This window comes from Patella vulgata, chromosome 8, assembly GCF_932274485.2.
Source record: "Patella vulgata chromosome 8, xgPatVulg1.2, whole genome shotgun sequence".
In the NCBI taxonomy this organism is placed as follows: domain Eukaryota; kingdom Metazoa; phylum Mollusca; class Gastropoda; family Patellidae; genus Patella; species Patella vulgata.
In genome coordinates, this window is record NC_065886.2 from 30,554,905 (window position 1) to 30,569,054 (window position 14,150).

The following is a 14,150-nucleotide window of genomic DNA, read 5'->3' on the forward strand; positions in this document are numbered from 1 at the left end:
CACGAATCGTGTACCATAATGCGCTTCAGCCCCAGTTGTATCAAGAGACTCGAGGGACAAGGCTAGACACATTGCACCATATCAAACGGCGTATGTAGACTGGAATAACCTGACGCTAGAAATTTGCACTCGCTTGAGACTGCTGGCTTATTTTGCGGAACATAACTGATTTGAAATTGGAGTAAAAACGGAAACCATTGAATGTAAATCAGTTTATATACATTCATACTACAGTATTATATGCGTTGCGACCTACTTTTGTCAATTTCTAGGTCCCAAATGTTAGCGATTTAGCTCCTTTAAAAATAACAGGACCTGGCACTGGCTTTACATTGTCTCAATATAAAAATATACCAATAACTTATATTTGGATTTTTTTTTTTATTTCTAAACAAGTAAATAAAGATTTATTATTTATAATTCATATCATGTACAAATTCAAAGAAGAAAATCATTCCAAATATGTAACAAAATGAAATGGTGTTTAACATCCTATTGTTCTGCTCCGACTGGGCTAATGAAGACTGGCATACACTATACAGTGGGCTATGAGGGAAATTTTACCTCCATGCCAATAACGGGGCCTCGGTTTTTCAACACATCCGGTTGACTAGACAACTGTCCTTGTCAGGCCCTTCGTCCTGCACCACTGACAAGGGGAAACCATGCCGGAAAATCATAATGAACTTTCTCGGCCAACGTCAGGAGCGAATCTACAACCTCCAGACTAGCGAGCCAGCGTCTTACTCACTGAGCCATCGTGACTCCCCCAAATGTCAAATAACTTGGAATACAACATTTTGTTCACCAAACTGAAATAATGTAAATCACCAAAATAACTCAACCATTTTACTACAAACGCGATGCATAATTTTAGCCGATGAAGTATAATTATTCTGTGTCCCGTTTATTGATACTAAATAATCCTAGTCTCAATCTTTCTACTCTTAACAACAAAAATAAGGTGAACACTTTGAATATACATACAACAGACGAGTCTGAAAATATGACACCTGTTACATACATTGTCAGGTACCTGTCGCCTGTCTCATACAAATTGTATTTTACTCTGTTTTTATTGATTTTATTAATACCTGTCTATCACAAGGTTCAGGGTTTCCAACATGTTTCAGATACACTTAAAATATTATTTGCAAGAGAAATAATCAAAATCTCCATAAATAATTAATATATTTTATTTTATATATATTAATTCAGACAACAGGAAAGCACACTATTTTGTGATTTCCCTTTCTTACCATGAAATCTATTTCAAACAAGAACCATAAAAAAAATCATTTGTTACTAATCATGTGGTGGATAAATGTTACCACAAACAAAATGGCTAACTCATTTGATCATCTAAGAAGAGGAGTAATTTATGTTATTCCTATACAAGAATGTAAATATTGGTGTGCATGTTAAAGAGTTAGTACATTTATTAGAAACACTGCTGTGTGGGCAAAATTATCCCATCACATTGCACATGTAACAAACTGACCGAAGTATTAATATTTATCTGTATTGCATAATCAAATAACCCCATGCTGTTTGTACTTGAAGAAAAGCTGGTAAATTTATCCCTTTCTATTCCATAATTCCAATATATTATAGAGGATTCATTTTAAACCCAACTTTGGGAAATTACATTTGGGCTTCACTTTATGAAGTGAAAGACACAGTTGAACTCGAAAAAACTTAAAATCGAAAGAGAAAAGCCTCATCAAGTAATGTTATTCTTCCATTTCATAAATCAATATTCATCTACCAACTACGTCGAAACCACTGATCAGGTCATTGGTTTTCTCAAACCCACGAAATTAAGTTTTTCTTCTGAGTCACAAAAATTCATCTACTAGTACTAGCACAGTCGACCAGCTACGAGATCTTTGAACAGATCAACGTACATAATTTGTTAAATCACAACAATAGACTGGACTGAATTCTTAATATGATCCATGCGTCAACGAAAGTAAGTGTGGTCAACGCACCATTAACTGTTCTACATACATGTCTGTACACCATATCACTCACACACTCTCTATTTATTTACATATCATTATAAAATATACAAGTTTTGTTGCTGTCATAATTCTTCTTTCTTTGTTTCTTTCTTTGTTGTATCTTTTAAATCCATTTCTATCCTTTCCTTAGCTCTCACAACCTAAAACAAAACAACACAATCTTAACATTTAAAATCAGAAATAAAAAAGGATGATATTGGATAATAACTTATGTCGTCTTTGTCTCACTAATATAAAAAAGATATATGAATTTCAAATATATCAGATAATAAATGTAGCCTGCAGAGTGTTCACAAGAAATTGTGGATGGTGGACAGACGGGCGGACGAAAAATTGTTGCAATTTTGCAAAACCATTCTAATAATCTTCAATACCTCTCACTCTGGTACAAATGAAATAAGTGTTCACATCTTACATGTCTGACCCAACAAAGGAAATGCAGATGGGCATACATCATGCTATGACGTTGCGGCTTAATCTTGTTTTGAAGATTGAAGAACACTGGACTGTCTTGTGTTTTGTGGGCCTTTCTTAGATCTATATGTGACCTGTGATAACAAAATGAGTCGGAAGTAGCAAGTCTTTTACTATATGAACAAAAATGTTAAAATAGACTAAACTATTTTTTCAATGAAATAACAAGAAAGATAAACGTTTAGATTTGACAAATAAAGTAAACCAATTTTTTTTTATATTTCTAGTCTATTTCAACATTTTTGTTCACATATCGTAAACAAAGACTTGAAACTTCCAACTCGTTTTGCTGTTGAATTTCATGGGTCACAAATGACCACCCATGTGTGACATCTTACCTTTGATTGTAAGTAAAAAGATCCACCTTTCGATTTATCATTGACATTAAATAAATGTTCATATTTCTGTAATATTGTTTCCATATCTTTAACTTCGGACACATTCAATATCTGTTTAGCTTCCTATAATAAAATACAAAACGATGAATTAATTCAGCTGAACCATCGTTCAACACTACAGATTAAAATGTACATCAAATAAACATCAGAAATATATCCGTTATAGTAATATGTTAATCCTGGCACAAGCAACACCGTTACATGGCTGACTTTATTTTACAATATTTACAAACAAATTTATAAATTTCTATTCAAATGGATATGTATGAGCATTGACACAGCAAATTTGTACAGATGCTAAAATTTAAATATTCTGAGTGTGTGAACTATTTTCCTAATCGAATTTAGACAGTAAATGTTGGGTTACACAAATTGCCGGATATAGAATAAAGGGTCTGTATCTTGCTATAATAAAAGACAAATATACTGAGCGCCATGGAAAATGCATCACTTAGTTTTTCGTATAACAAAATGATCCTGTAAACATATCTTATTTATTTTGCATCTTATTGTGAACAATATTCAAATGGGAACACATCAATAACAACACATTTGTACACTTATTGATGTTTAATCTGTAATCAACGGTACAAAGTCAGAGGGGTCAAAACCAAAAGTACGACACAGATGTCAGTAGCGCGTGTGTCCTCCACGGGCTCTTACGCACGCTGTGCAGCGACGTCGCATGGAATTTACCAATGTTTGAAAGAAGGCCTGGGGCAAATTGTTCCATTCTTGGACAAGAGCAGCTTCTAAAGCAGCAATGGTGTGCATCTGTGGTCTCCGATACAGACGGCGTCCAATCTCATCCCAAACATGTTCTATCGGTGCCGTGTCCGGAAAAGATGAAAGCGACTCTCATCACTGAAGAGCACACTTTGCCAGTCTACTCTTCTCCATGTCTGGTGTCCTTGAGCCCATATCAAACGCCGCTGACGGTGATGATCCCTGAGGATAGCTCCAACATAAGGTCGTCTTGCATGGAGTCCTATTTCTCTTAGACGACGTCTTACGGTGTTGGCACTTACTGGTCCTTGTCTTCCGACGACTGCTGCACCTGTTCGAGTCGCTGGGCGGAATCTGTCATGCAGATGAGTGACCCGGATGTAGCGGTCTTGAGCCTGGGTTGTAGCGCGTTGCGGACCAGGATGTTGACGGTCACGTGTTGATCCAGTACGTGCAGACATGCCAGCCCTGGACATTCCCATGGTTTCATTCCGTTGATTTTCAGTAAGTCTCGGCATCTCTAGCTCGATTCCTTCACACGTCCAACAACAAATTACGACAGATTGACGTTTCACAGTTCATGTACTGCACATTAAGTTGAAAACATGCTTTTAACGGGCTCACACACAATGCCGCACGTGAATATTGGGTTTTTCATGTGCATCTCGTGCAATTTTTTTTTCCACACGGGCCGCTATTTTTTGCGTTTGGGAGCATTGTGTGAAACAATAGTTCATAGTATTGCATAATATTATACATACAAAACCAGGATGTTGACGGTCACGTGTTGATCCAGTCGTGTAGACATGCCAGCCTTGGACATTCCCATGGTTTCATTCCGTTGATTTTCAGTAAGTCTCGGCATCTCTAGCTCGATTCCTTCACACGTCCAACAACAAATTACGACAGATTGACGTTTCACAGTTCATGTACTGCACATTAAGTTGAAAACATGCTTTTAACGGGCTCACACACAATGCTGCACGTGAATATTGGGTTTTTCATGTGCATCTCGTGCAATTTTTTTTTTCCACACGGGCCGATATTTTTTGCGTTTGGGAGCATTGTGTGAAACAATAGTTCATAGTATTGCATAATATTATACATACAAAACCACATAGTAATAAAATGTTTGAGAAAAAAAAGTGATGCGTTTTCCATGGCGCTCAGTATATGTGCCAGACAAACTGACAGGTTATGTGCCAGACAAACTGACAGGTTATGTGCCAGACAAACTGACAGGTTATGTGCCTGACCAGGATGAGCTTGTGCCTGACAAGTTTGGACAACTATCACAGACTTTGTCAAGACACAAATTATCACACAACTTCTATATACAAGCCTGGACATAACGCACCTGTCACAGACTTTGTCAGTCACAAATTATTTCACAATGTATATATTATAATAAGATGCCTTATGTCCAGACTTGTTGACAAGTACCGTTTTCCAGGGTTCTAGTGTTTCAATATTTGCCAAACATTTTACCTGAAGTGACATGCCTGTTGCTGTATCTGCTGCTGCTTTCTTGGCACCATGTCTTCCACCTCCTGCTTTCTGGGCAGCTTGCTGACTAGCCTGATACTCCTGACGTAAAGCTCTGGCAAATGCTCGCCCCACAACCTGTGCACCAGCCACTACAACTTGAACAAAATACTTAGCCTAAAAGCAAAAAATTCTTATATTAAAGAATTCCCATGCGAAATGAAATGGGGTTTAACGTCCTACTTTTCTGCATCAACCGGGCTAATAGTGATAGACATATGCCTTGCAGTGTGCGGATGGAAATTTCATCCAGACATGGGTGTTTCCCACTTAGTCCTACCCTTTATTGAATTTCAGTTACAATGCACATCAATATGTACATGGAAGCTCAGGTTTCTGTGCCATCTATACAACTCGACCCTTTCCCTTGCCAGACACACTGTTTTGCCCTACTGTCAAGGGGTAACCATTGGAGATTCCCGAGAAACTTTCATGGCCAACCTCCTGGTTAGTGAGCATTGAGCAACTGCCATAGATGAACCCCATATACTACTCACTGAGCAACTAGGTAATTACATGTATTGTACATGTATCAATAATAGTAAAACTTAAATGTGACTTTAGTCCAAACAAATACATCACAGTTTCACACCAAAAAATCAAGAACCCATTGCTCCCATTTAGTTAATTTTGGTACGGTTCATTCGACTTCATCACAGCTTTCGAAATTAAATTTATCAATATTATTGACAACTTTAATCTGTTCTGCGTATTGCTGTTTCGTAAATCTATATTATGTTTTTTTTTTCCGAATGTGAATCCATGACAAAAATCCACATCACATGTGGCGTGGCTTGTTTCAGTTAGTATGTTCATGATGATCATTCATGTTGATTGAAAATCATATCATGATCAACTTTTAAAAAGAAAATCAAGCAGACAAGTCCTAGCTACGCTATACCAAAATCAACCTACGACTAACATACTATCGTTGTGACAAAATGTCAAAACTAAATAAATATGTATGTCATCATACCATTTGGCTGGTGAAATAATTTGTCCTTCTTACAATCTCACATGTCCTCAAAACAGACGAAATTATCCCGGAAGTCGGATGTTGTTAAATGTCGGTCCGCATCAAGTAATACTGGACTTTAATCTTTTTCTGGATAAATACATATCAAAATATAAAGCTGAAATAAAATATTTTGTTAGCTTTAGACGAACTGTAGCTATGATTGATGATTTTAAAATTAAAATTAAGTAACTCTCCATAGAAATATTTCAATGTAACTTGCCCTCATTTGCTGCAGTACAGACCTTAATCAGACAGCAACTTCCTGTGTAAACGTGGGCCGTGAAGATTTCTTGAAAGTTTGCAATTTTCGCCGATTGAGCTAAAGTACTGACAAAATACCCGTTAAAATGGCTAAAAACAGTTTACGAGATCGAGTAGAAGGAACTGAGATTGATCTAAGTTTAAGTAATTTATCAGTAGTTCCAGTGAAAGATGTGGTAATGACTTGTTTGTAACTCTTTGTTTTCTTTTATTTGAGAATGAATGAGCTATTAATTAATTTCCAATCGGGGTCAGAATAACTCACATATCTGGAAGAAATTGTGTAGAGAGCATTTGGCCAATTTCGGAATATATCCACCAAATTTTTCCCAAGTGTTTTAGCAGAAGTATTCACTGCACGTGTGGTTAAAGGACAATATTAGTATATTGGTGTCATTCATTATCACATGTGATGAACTGGTTAAACACTCCCAAATATAATTTGACTGATTTGGTTTAATAAATCTTTGTCTAATTTCAGGCAGCACTGAAGAAATGTAACCAATTAGATTTATCTAATAACCAGTTGAAAGCCTTAGATGTAAGTTTTGAAAGATTATTTTTGTTGAATTTAAGAATAAGACAAGAAGGAAAGGGTGCTTGTGACAGATATGGAAATTCATTGCAAAGTAAATTTCACTTTCCCTCAGGTTGCCGTTTAAACATAATTGCGTGCCATTTTCTACCATTACATGTATGTTCCACTATCTACCTGGGGCAGCTAAGTGGTGTAACATAATGCTCTTTAGATCGTAAGGTTTGTCATTGAGTCAATTTGTGTGTTGTCAATCCCAAGGTTGCTTGCCTAATCCACTGCTCATGATCTTTGCACACAAACAAATTATTGATATCAAATATACCATATGTTAGTCCCAGAATTACTTCATTGTATTTAGTGGATGTTATACTGTCCCACTTTCTACTCTCCTTGAGAAGATGTGAACATCAGTTAGCCACATAGTGCAATGTGTTTCCATGGCTACTTTTGAGCCTAATGTTAACTGCTATTAACCCTAATACACCAAGATCTTTACATAGAATTATGTTAAGGACTCATGACTGCACAAGACAAAGGACGCATGACTGCACAAGATGGATTAGAGAGTTGGAAGGATATATGAGTGATTGCTATTTTTATTTGTTTTTATTATTACAGGATATATTTTCTACATCTTTAACTCATCTGGTAAAAATAGATCTAAGTAAGAACCATCTGGCGTCACTTCCATCAAATTTTGGCAGCCTTAAAAATCTACAACATTTAGATCTGTTAGGTAACCAATTGACGACACTACCCGTCAGTTTCTATCAACTGTTGAAGCTGAAATGGTTGGATGTCAAAGACAATCCGTTAGAAGAACCGTTGAAATCTATAGCTGGAAATTGTCTGAATGATGCAGAGTGTAAAAAATGTGCTATAAAGGTAATTTTGGTTCTTTAATCCCTCGAATTCGTAAAAGGGATATCAATCCACAAATGGTTCAGTTCTGTTCAGTTTTTACAAAAAATTAGATATCTGAAAATACAAATGACTATCACTATTAGCAGCTTTAAGAATTATCAACTTGGATTTGTTTTGAATATTTCAATTTAATTAAAGTTATATTCACAATCCCTACCATATTTACAGGGTATAAGTTGATATGGAATATAAGTCCAATCGTAGTATTTCACTGTTTTTCTGACCTCATCCATAAATGAATCACAGCAGTGTATAAGACGAATGTTTGCAACTCCACACTGAACCTCCTTTTTTGTACCCTCCAAAAGACTAGATACTGTCCTTGCCAGGCCCTTGGTCCTGCACTACTGGCAAGAGGAAACCATGCCAGAAAAACCAGAGGAACTTTCTCAGCTAACCCTGGGAGTGAATCACACGACCTTCTTGTCAGCGAGGCACCTTGACTCCCCACACCATTTGCAAGTGAGACACATATTGAGGAACCCATTGAAATAAAACATTTATGAATTCTATTTTTACAGACAGTACGATTTTTAACGGGTGTCAACGCTCAGTTGTTAAAAAAACAAGAAGATGAAGAAGAGAGAGTGAGAGGTAAAGATAAGTTATAATTTCATTTTTCCGGGCATGTTCTTTCGATCCTAATCGAGCGTCATAGTCGATGGTCGACTGTCAAAGTGGTTTCCTCCCCCACTTCTAAACACCAAGTGTAAAATGAATTATTCAAAGAAACATGTACCATGTGTTAGTCCCGAAATGACCTAGCTTGTTTTATATGGATGTTAAACCCCCTTTTCTCTATTTTCGTAGGATTAGAAAAGATCAGACAAGAGGAAGAAGCAAAAGAAAGAAGAAGGAGAAAAGCTGAGAAACAGGCTCAAGCTGATGAGATTAAAAGACAAAAGGCAGCATTAAAAGCTGAACAGAAACAACAGAATAATCATCATGATTCTCCAGAAAGAGGTGAGGTTTTACCCGTTGAGGTATCATCAAAAGCAACATAGATACTTCCGTGAATATGCCTGAAACTGAAACTTGGATATAAATTGTGTGAACATGTCGGGTTAATATCCAAACTATTATTAGTTACTAGTGCCTACCTAGATTATGTATTTGATAATATTTATACCATTTATATCACACTGAATCGTCAAGTGATTTTCAAGGGATACGACAACAGAAAAAGATATGAGATAACCGTGACAAAACTCTTGACTTCCTTATATGTTTACAACATTTCTGAACGATCTTTTCTTATTGCAGTCATTCTTTTCCGGATAACTTGTCAGTCAATTTCTTTCATCTTTTTTTTTGGGACAAAACTAATAAAAAAAACTTTCTTTAGGAAAAGGTAGGAAAGAAAAACCACTTGCCCGAAAATGAGTTTTTGTTGTCCCAAGGCAATCAGGCATCCGTTAATGTCCATGTCCTGTCCATGTACTAAGCTTAACTTGTTGGTTTATGAAGTTAGATAACGAGATATGTCGGTCTCTATAATGGCCTTTGTAAAGGAAGAGTGGAATATTTTTGTTGGGGAGTGGGGTGGGGATATTTTTGACCTAAACTGTAATAGTTTCTGTTTTTATAACTATTAGACAAGTAAACTAAATAAAGCGTTAATGAAATGTTTATGATAATATTGTTTTTATAATTTGTGTTTTAGTAAAAGAGAAACCAGCAACAAATGGTGTCAAAGAGCATGTAGAAATAAAATCCAGTAATAGTACAGGTAGATTTTTTTATATTCATAGTTATTTCAAGACACCCTAATATCATTCTCACCATCAACAAAGCATCAGGGAAATATAGTCTGGAGATGTGTAATTCAAGATACACCATAGAAAATAAAAATGACTACATGTTAGTCTAAAGCAACCTCCTCTCCACATGGGTAGAACACTGCTCAAAATTCTCCTCTCTCGTCGTTAACATAACCATAGAAAAATAAAGAGATTAGCATCTGTTTATCTCAAAATGACAAAATATAAAACCCCATTGATTCCATTAAAAATGAAATAAAATAGAGTTTAAAATGCTACTGTTCTGCTCCTACTGGGCTATTAAAGACAGGCATGCACCATACAGTGTGCTAAGTAGCACCCCGGCCAACTCTTATATAAAATTTCAACTGTCAAAGGGTCTTTTATGTGCCATCCGAACGACTATACCTTGTCCCTTGCCAGGCCATCTGTCCTGAACCACCTACTAGAGGGAACAAAGCCGGAAAAACTGGATGAACTTTCTCAGCAAACGCAGGGATCGAAGACGGGACCTGTAGGTTAGGGAATGTTAATGATATAAAACAGTTATCAATGATAAATAACAATATATGTTGTTTTATTTGCAGATGGTGCTTTATGCAATTGTTTTGGAATGTTATTTGCTCTTCTTCTCGTCATGGCAGCTGTTGCCGTTGGTTTCTATTTTTATTGTGGTTCCCATGGCAACGATAAAACATGCACGGTGTATTATAAACCAGTGGAGAAAAATGCTGTAGCTACATTCAACATATTACAGAAAAAACTTGTGGAATTATACCACCAAGCTTTGACAATGATGAAGTAAATAACAATTAATGTGACTTAAAATAGATTCCAGATCAGTTATTTTCATAGATTATGGCCAATGTTATGGAAAACGTGAAAAAAGGAAGATATGCTGTTCATATAAAAAAATCACACTAGATTATAAGATTTTTTAAATTCGTCTTTGCTTTTATGCAATTTACAAATGATAGTATCATCAATTTTTATACGCCCACATTTTCATGTGGACGTATATTGTCAACGCTCCTGTCCGTCCGTCCGTCTGGCCGTCCATCCGTCCACAATTTGTTTGTGGACACTCTACAGGTCACAATTCTTATCTGATTTTGACGAAACTTGAAATATAGGTTTATCGCCCAAAGATCTCGGCTGCTTTCGATATTGGCATGTATCGGATTGAAACTTCATGGATTATGGCCCCTGTTTGTACGAAAAATCACGTTTTTAACTTGTGGACCCTATAGAGGTCGCAATTTTTATCCGATGTTGTTGAAACTTGAAATGTAAGTTTATAACCCAAAGATCTCGGTTCCTTTCGATATTCGCGCATATCGGACCGTAACTTCCTGAATTATGGCCCCTGATTGTAAGAAAAATCACGTTTTTAGCTTGTGGACCCTATAGAGGTCGTAATTTTTATCCGATTTAAAAAACCTTATTATTATATCACCGTTACACCCTAAGGATGGCTGAGTTCGAATTTCGTGAAAATCGGCCCAAAACTGACAGACAAAATGGCCACCCCTCGTACTGAAGTAGTGTAAAAATATGGTATGTCAAGGTTGTGGACCCTATAGAGGTCACAATTTTTATCCGATTTTCTTGAAACTTGAAATGTAAGTTTATAACCCAAAGATCTCGGTTCCTTTCGATATTCGCAAATATCGGACCGTAACTTCCTGAATTATGGCCCCTGATTGTACGAAAAATCGCATTTTTAGCTTGTGGACCCTATAGAGGTCATAATGTTTATTCGATTTAAAAAAACGTATTATTATATCACCGTTACACCCTAAGGATGGCTGAGTTCGAATTTCGGCCCAAAATTGACAGACAAAATGGCTGCAGTTCGTTCTGAAATAGCCTAAAAAATATGGTATATCAAGGTTGTGGACCCTATAGAGGTCACAATTTTTATCGGATTTTGTTGAAACTTGAAATGTAAGTTTATAACACAAAGATCTTGGATCCTTTTGATATTTGCGCATATTGAATTGTAATTTCCTGAATTATGGCCCTTGATTGTAGGAAAAATCACTTTCTTTTTAGCTTGTTCTCTATCCATCTCTCGAAAATGTGGGCGTATCCTGCCTGGCAGCCGCTGGTTTAGAATAGTTTGACAGTATATTTAATTACGAAACAATTCATATTTTATTTATCCTAAATTTTATGTAGTTTTTTGTTTTGTTCAAGTAATGATATAGTGAATATTGTCAGATTTTTGAAGCTAACTCACTATAAGAAGTAATTAAGGAATCCATGGATCTAGTAGATAAATACTATTACATCAAAATTAACTCCGAGATTTCTTAGTCCAAGGTTTTCAATGCTAGTAAGACACTGGCTCAAGTGAGAGCTCAGGGTGGATAATAAATAAACTATTATCCATCACAGTTGTTTCCTTAAAAAAACTGTATAAATTAAACATTTTCATAATCATATCATCATTGTTAATAATCATAAACCTTTCAAATTATGGTAGGCAGATATAAATCACTAAAATAGCTTCAGATACGTACAGTTGTATGGTTGAAATATCTGCAAAAGATTCTTTATTTTTTATACTTGAAAGGATATATAATGCAATTGTGTGTGCTTGAATTTGTTTTATCTTGTCCTTATGCAAAACTTAAAGCGATAATTTCATATTTTCTAAGAAAGTCAAAACATGATTATTTCTTTATCTATTGCTTAAAATGTTCTCAGATCCCTATTATACAATATAAGGAATCATTCTAGCACTTTAATAACATTCGCATAAAAATTTGAAATATTTTTCACTGGGAAACTATGTCTACATAATGGAAGGGGTGATTTCCAGGTCAACGCCTGTGTATAGATTCCATGTATTTTAAGGCTTTATTTTAAACGATTTAAACATATGACTTCAAAAAATGCAATTGTTGCTTTAATGTTTTTATTTTTAACCCTTTCGTAGGTTTTCGGTTTTCTATAAAAATAAGAGAAAGGTGATCTTTGTAGGTCATATTTGAAACCATCCGAAACTATGGCTGCCAAGACTGCTCACGTCACAGAACTAGTATACAGTTGCTAAATCTATAGTCAACAGCTTTTCATGGGACTCAGGCAGTTTGAGTCGCTAGAGAGAGTCAGCAGTGGTTCAGGGGCGAAAGGGTTAAGTTAAGTTAAGGTCAATATGTAAGTAAATAAAACAAGAAAAAGGTTATGGTGTTATTAGGTGTTCCGGTGATGTTCATCATTCATTTTTTAATCATAATCTTTAACTACAAGGAAAAGAAACTTGTCCAAAAATATTTGAACCAGAACTGTTTGCAGGGGGGGGTCAATCATCGTTTTCGGCCCATATCTGGACCTGAATATAACCTACAATTTTATTAGCTACATCACCCCAACCAAACAAATAGGTGAAATTTACACGTTTCATAGGAACAGAAATATAAGTGATTCAGGGGAGAGGCAAGGACACACCACCCTGTGTAGTTATCGATCTATCATGCTTACCAAGTTATTGTTATTGTATGATAATTAAATGTACATATGTATTGTAAATATAATGATTGCTATTCCCTTCAGCTAATATATAATGTGTGATATATAAAAATTAGAAATTGATATTATAAATAATAGAATGTAGTATTGTTGAAGGCCTTTATCTATTGAAGTTTATACTAGTAGGATGAATAAATCAGTCATTCACAATAGTCTGGACTTAAAATTTGACTCAAACATTTCTTAACCGGCCACCTGCTTAATGATCATAAGGTCAATAATTGAGTCAGGTGGTGTGGTTTCGATTCCCTGCTTGTACGCGACCAAAGTAGGGTCGTCTGTCCAGCCTTGTGGCTTTTCTCTTGGTCCTCGGTTTCTTAAGTGTAAGCGAATTTCTGAAATAAAATTGAACCATATGTTGCTCCCGAAATAACCTAGTCGAGTGGATGTTAAACCCAATTTCTCTCTCTCTTACTTAATGACTGGTGGTACAACATTGTTAACACAGTTATATTCTTTTACCTCAAAGAAAAAAGAAAATAAGTGATTTTCCTGATATTCTGTTTTATTTTTTTTAATTGTATAAAAATACAAATGTTAGTTTAAAATTGCCACAAAATGTTAAAACTGTTGAATTGTATTATTTAATACCATATATATATAAATATATAAGTTGTAAAATTATCATTGAATTGAGGATGAAAAAAATAAATCATCATGAACTGTTTAAAGTTATTTTTGTACTTAAATTGACCCCCCCACCCCCCTAGATACCACTTCTGAATTAAGCGATCATCCCATTATTTCAACACTTTTGTCCAAATGAATAACCCATGGATAGATCTCGAGTCTTGACCAACGTGCCCATCTTCTCCGACCTCTCCGACGGAGTATTTTCATTCATGATTCAACATTAAAGAAACAACATTAACATTTATACATCCAGTGGACGCAAGTGTTGGAATTTTGAGACGATACCCAAGCCACTAAATGTTATTTGAACAA

General features: G+C 35.6%; 1 protein-coding gene across 1 annotated transcript; it reads left to right on the top strand.

Annotated features, from left to right (window-relative positions):
• The first annotated feature begins 6,429 nt into the window (after positions 1 to 6,429).
• LOC126830620 (leucine-rich repeat-containing protein 59) lies at positions 6,430 to 13,876 on the top strand. The gene is made up of 7 exons (XM_050561026.1): positions 6,430 to 6,622; positions 6,928 to 6,987; positions 7,603 to 7,869; positions 8,430 to 8,502; positions 8,719 to 8,871; positions 9,572 to 9,637; positions 10,256 to 13,876. Exons 1-7 carry the CDS (start codon positions 6,533 to 6,535, stop codon positions 10,471 to 10,473), a joined length of 927 nt encoding a protein of 308 aa, XP_050416983.1. The 5' UTR covers positions 6,430 to 6,532; the 3' UTR covers positions 10,474 to 13,876.
• Positions 13,877 to 14,150: the final 274 nt, after the last annotated feature.

Excerpts from the sequence above, each read along its gene's own strand:
- LOC126830620 (XM_050561026.1), top strand. The coding sequence starts at position 6,533 with ATGGCTAAAAACAGTTTACGAGATCGAGTAGAAGGAACTGAGATTGAT. Across the intron at positions 8,503-8,718 it reads TGAAGAAGAGAGAGTGAGAG|GATTAGAAAAGATCAGACAA; the intron begins GTAAAGATAAGT and ends CTATTTTCGTAG. Across the intron at positions 8,872-9,571 it reads TCATGATTCTCCAGAAAGAG|TAAAAGAGAAACCAGCAACA; the intron begins GTGAGGTTTTAC and ends TTTGTGTTTTAG.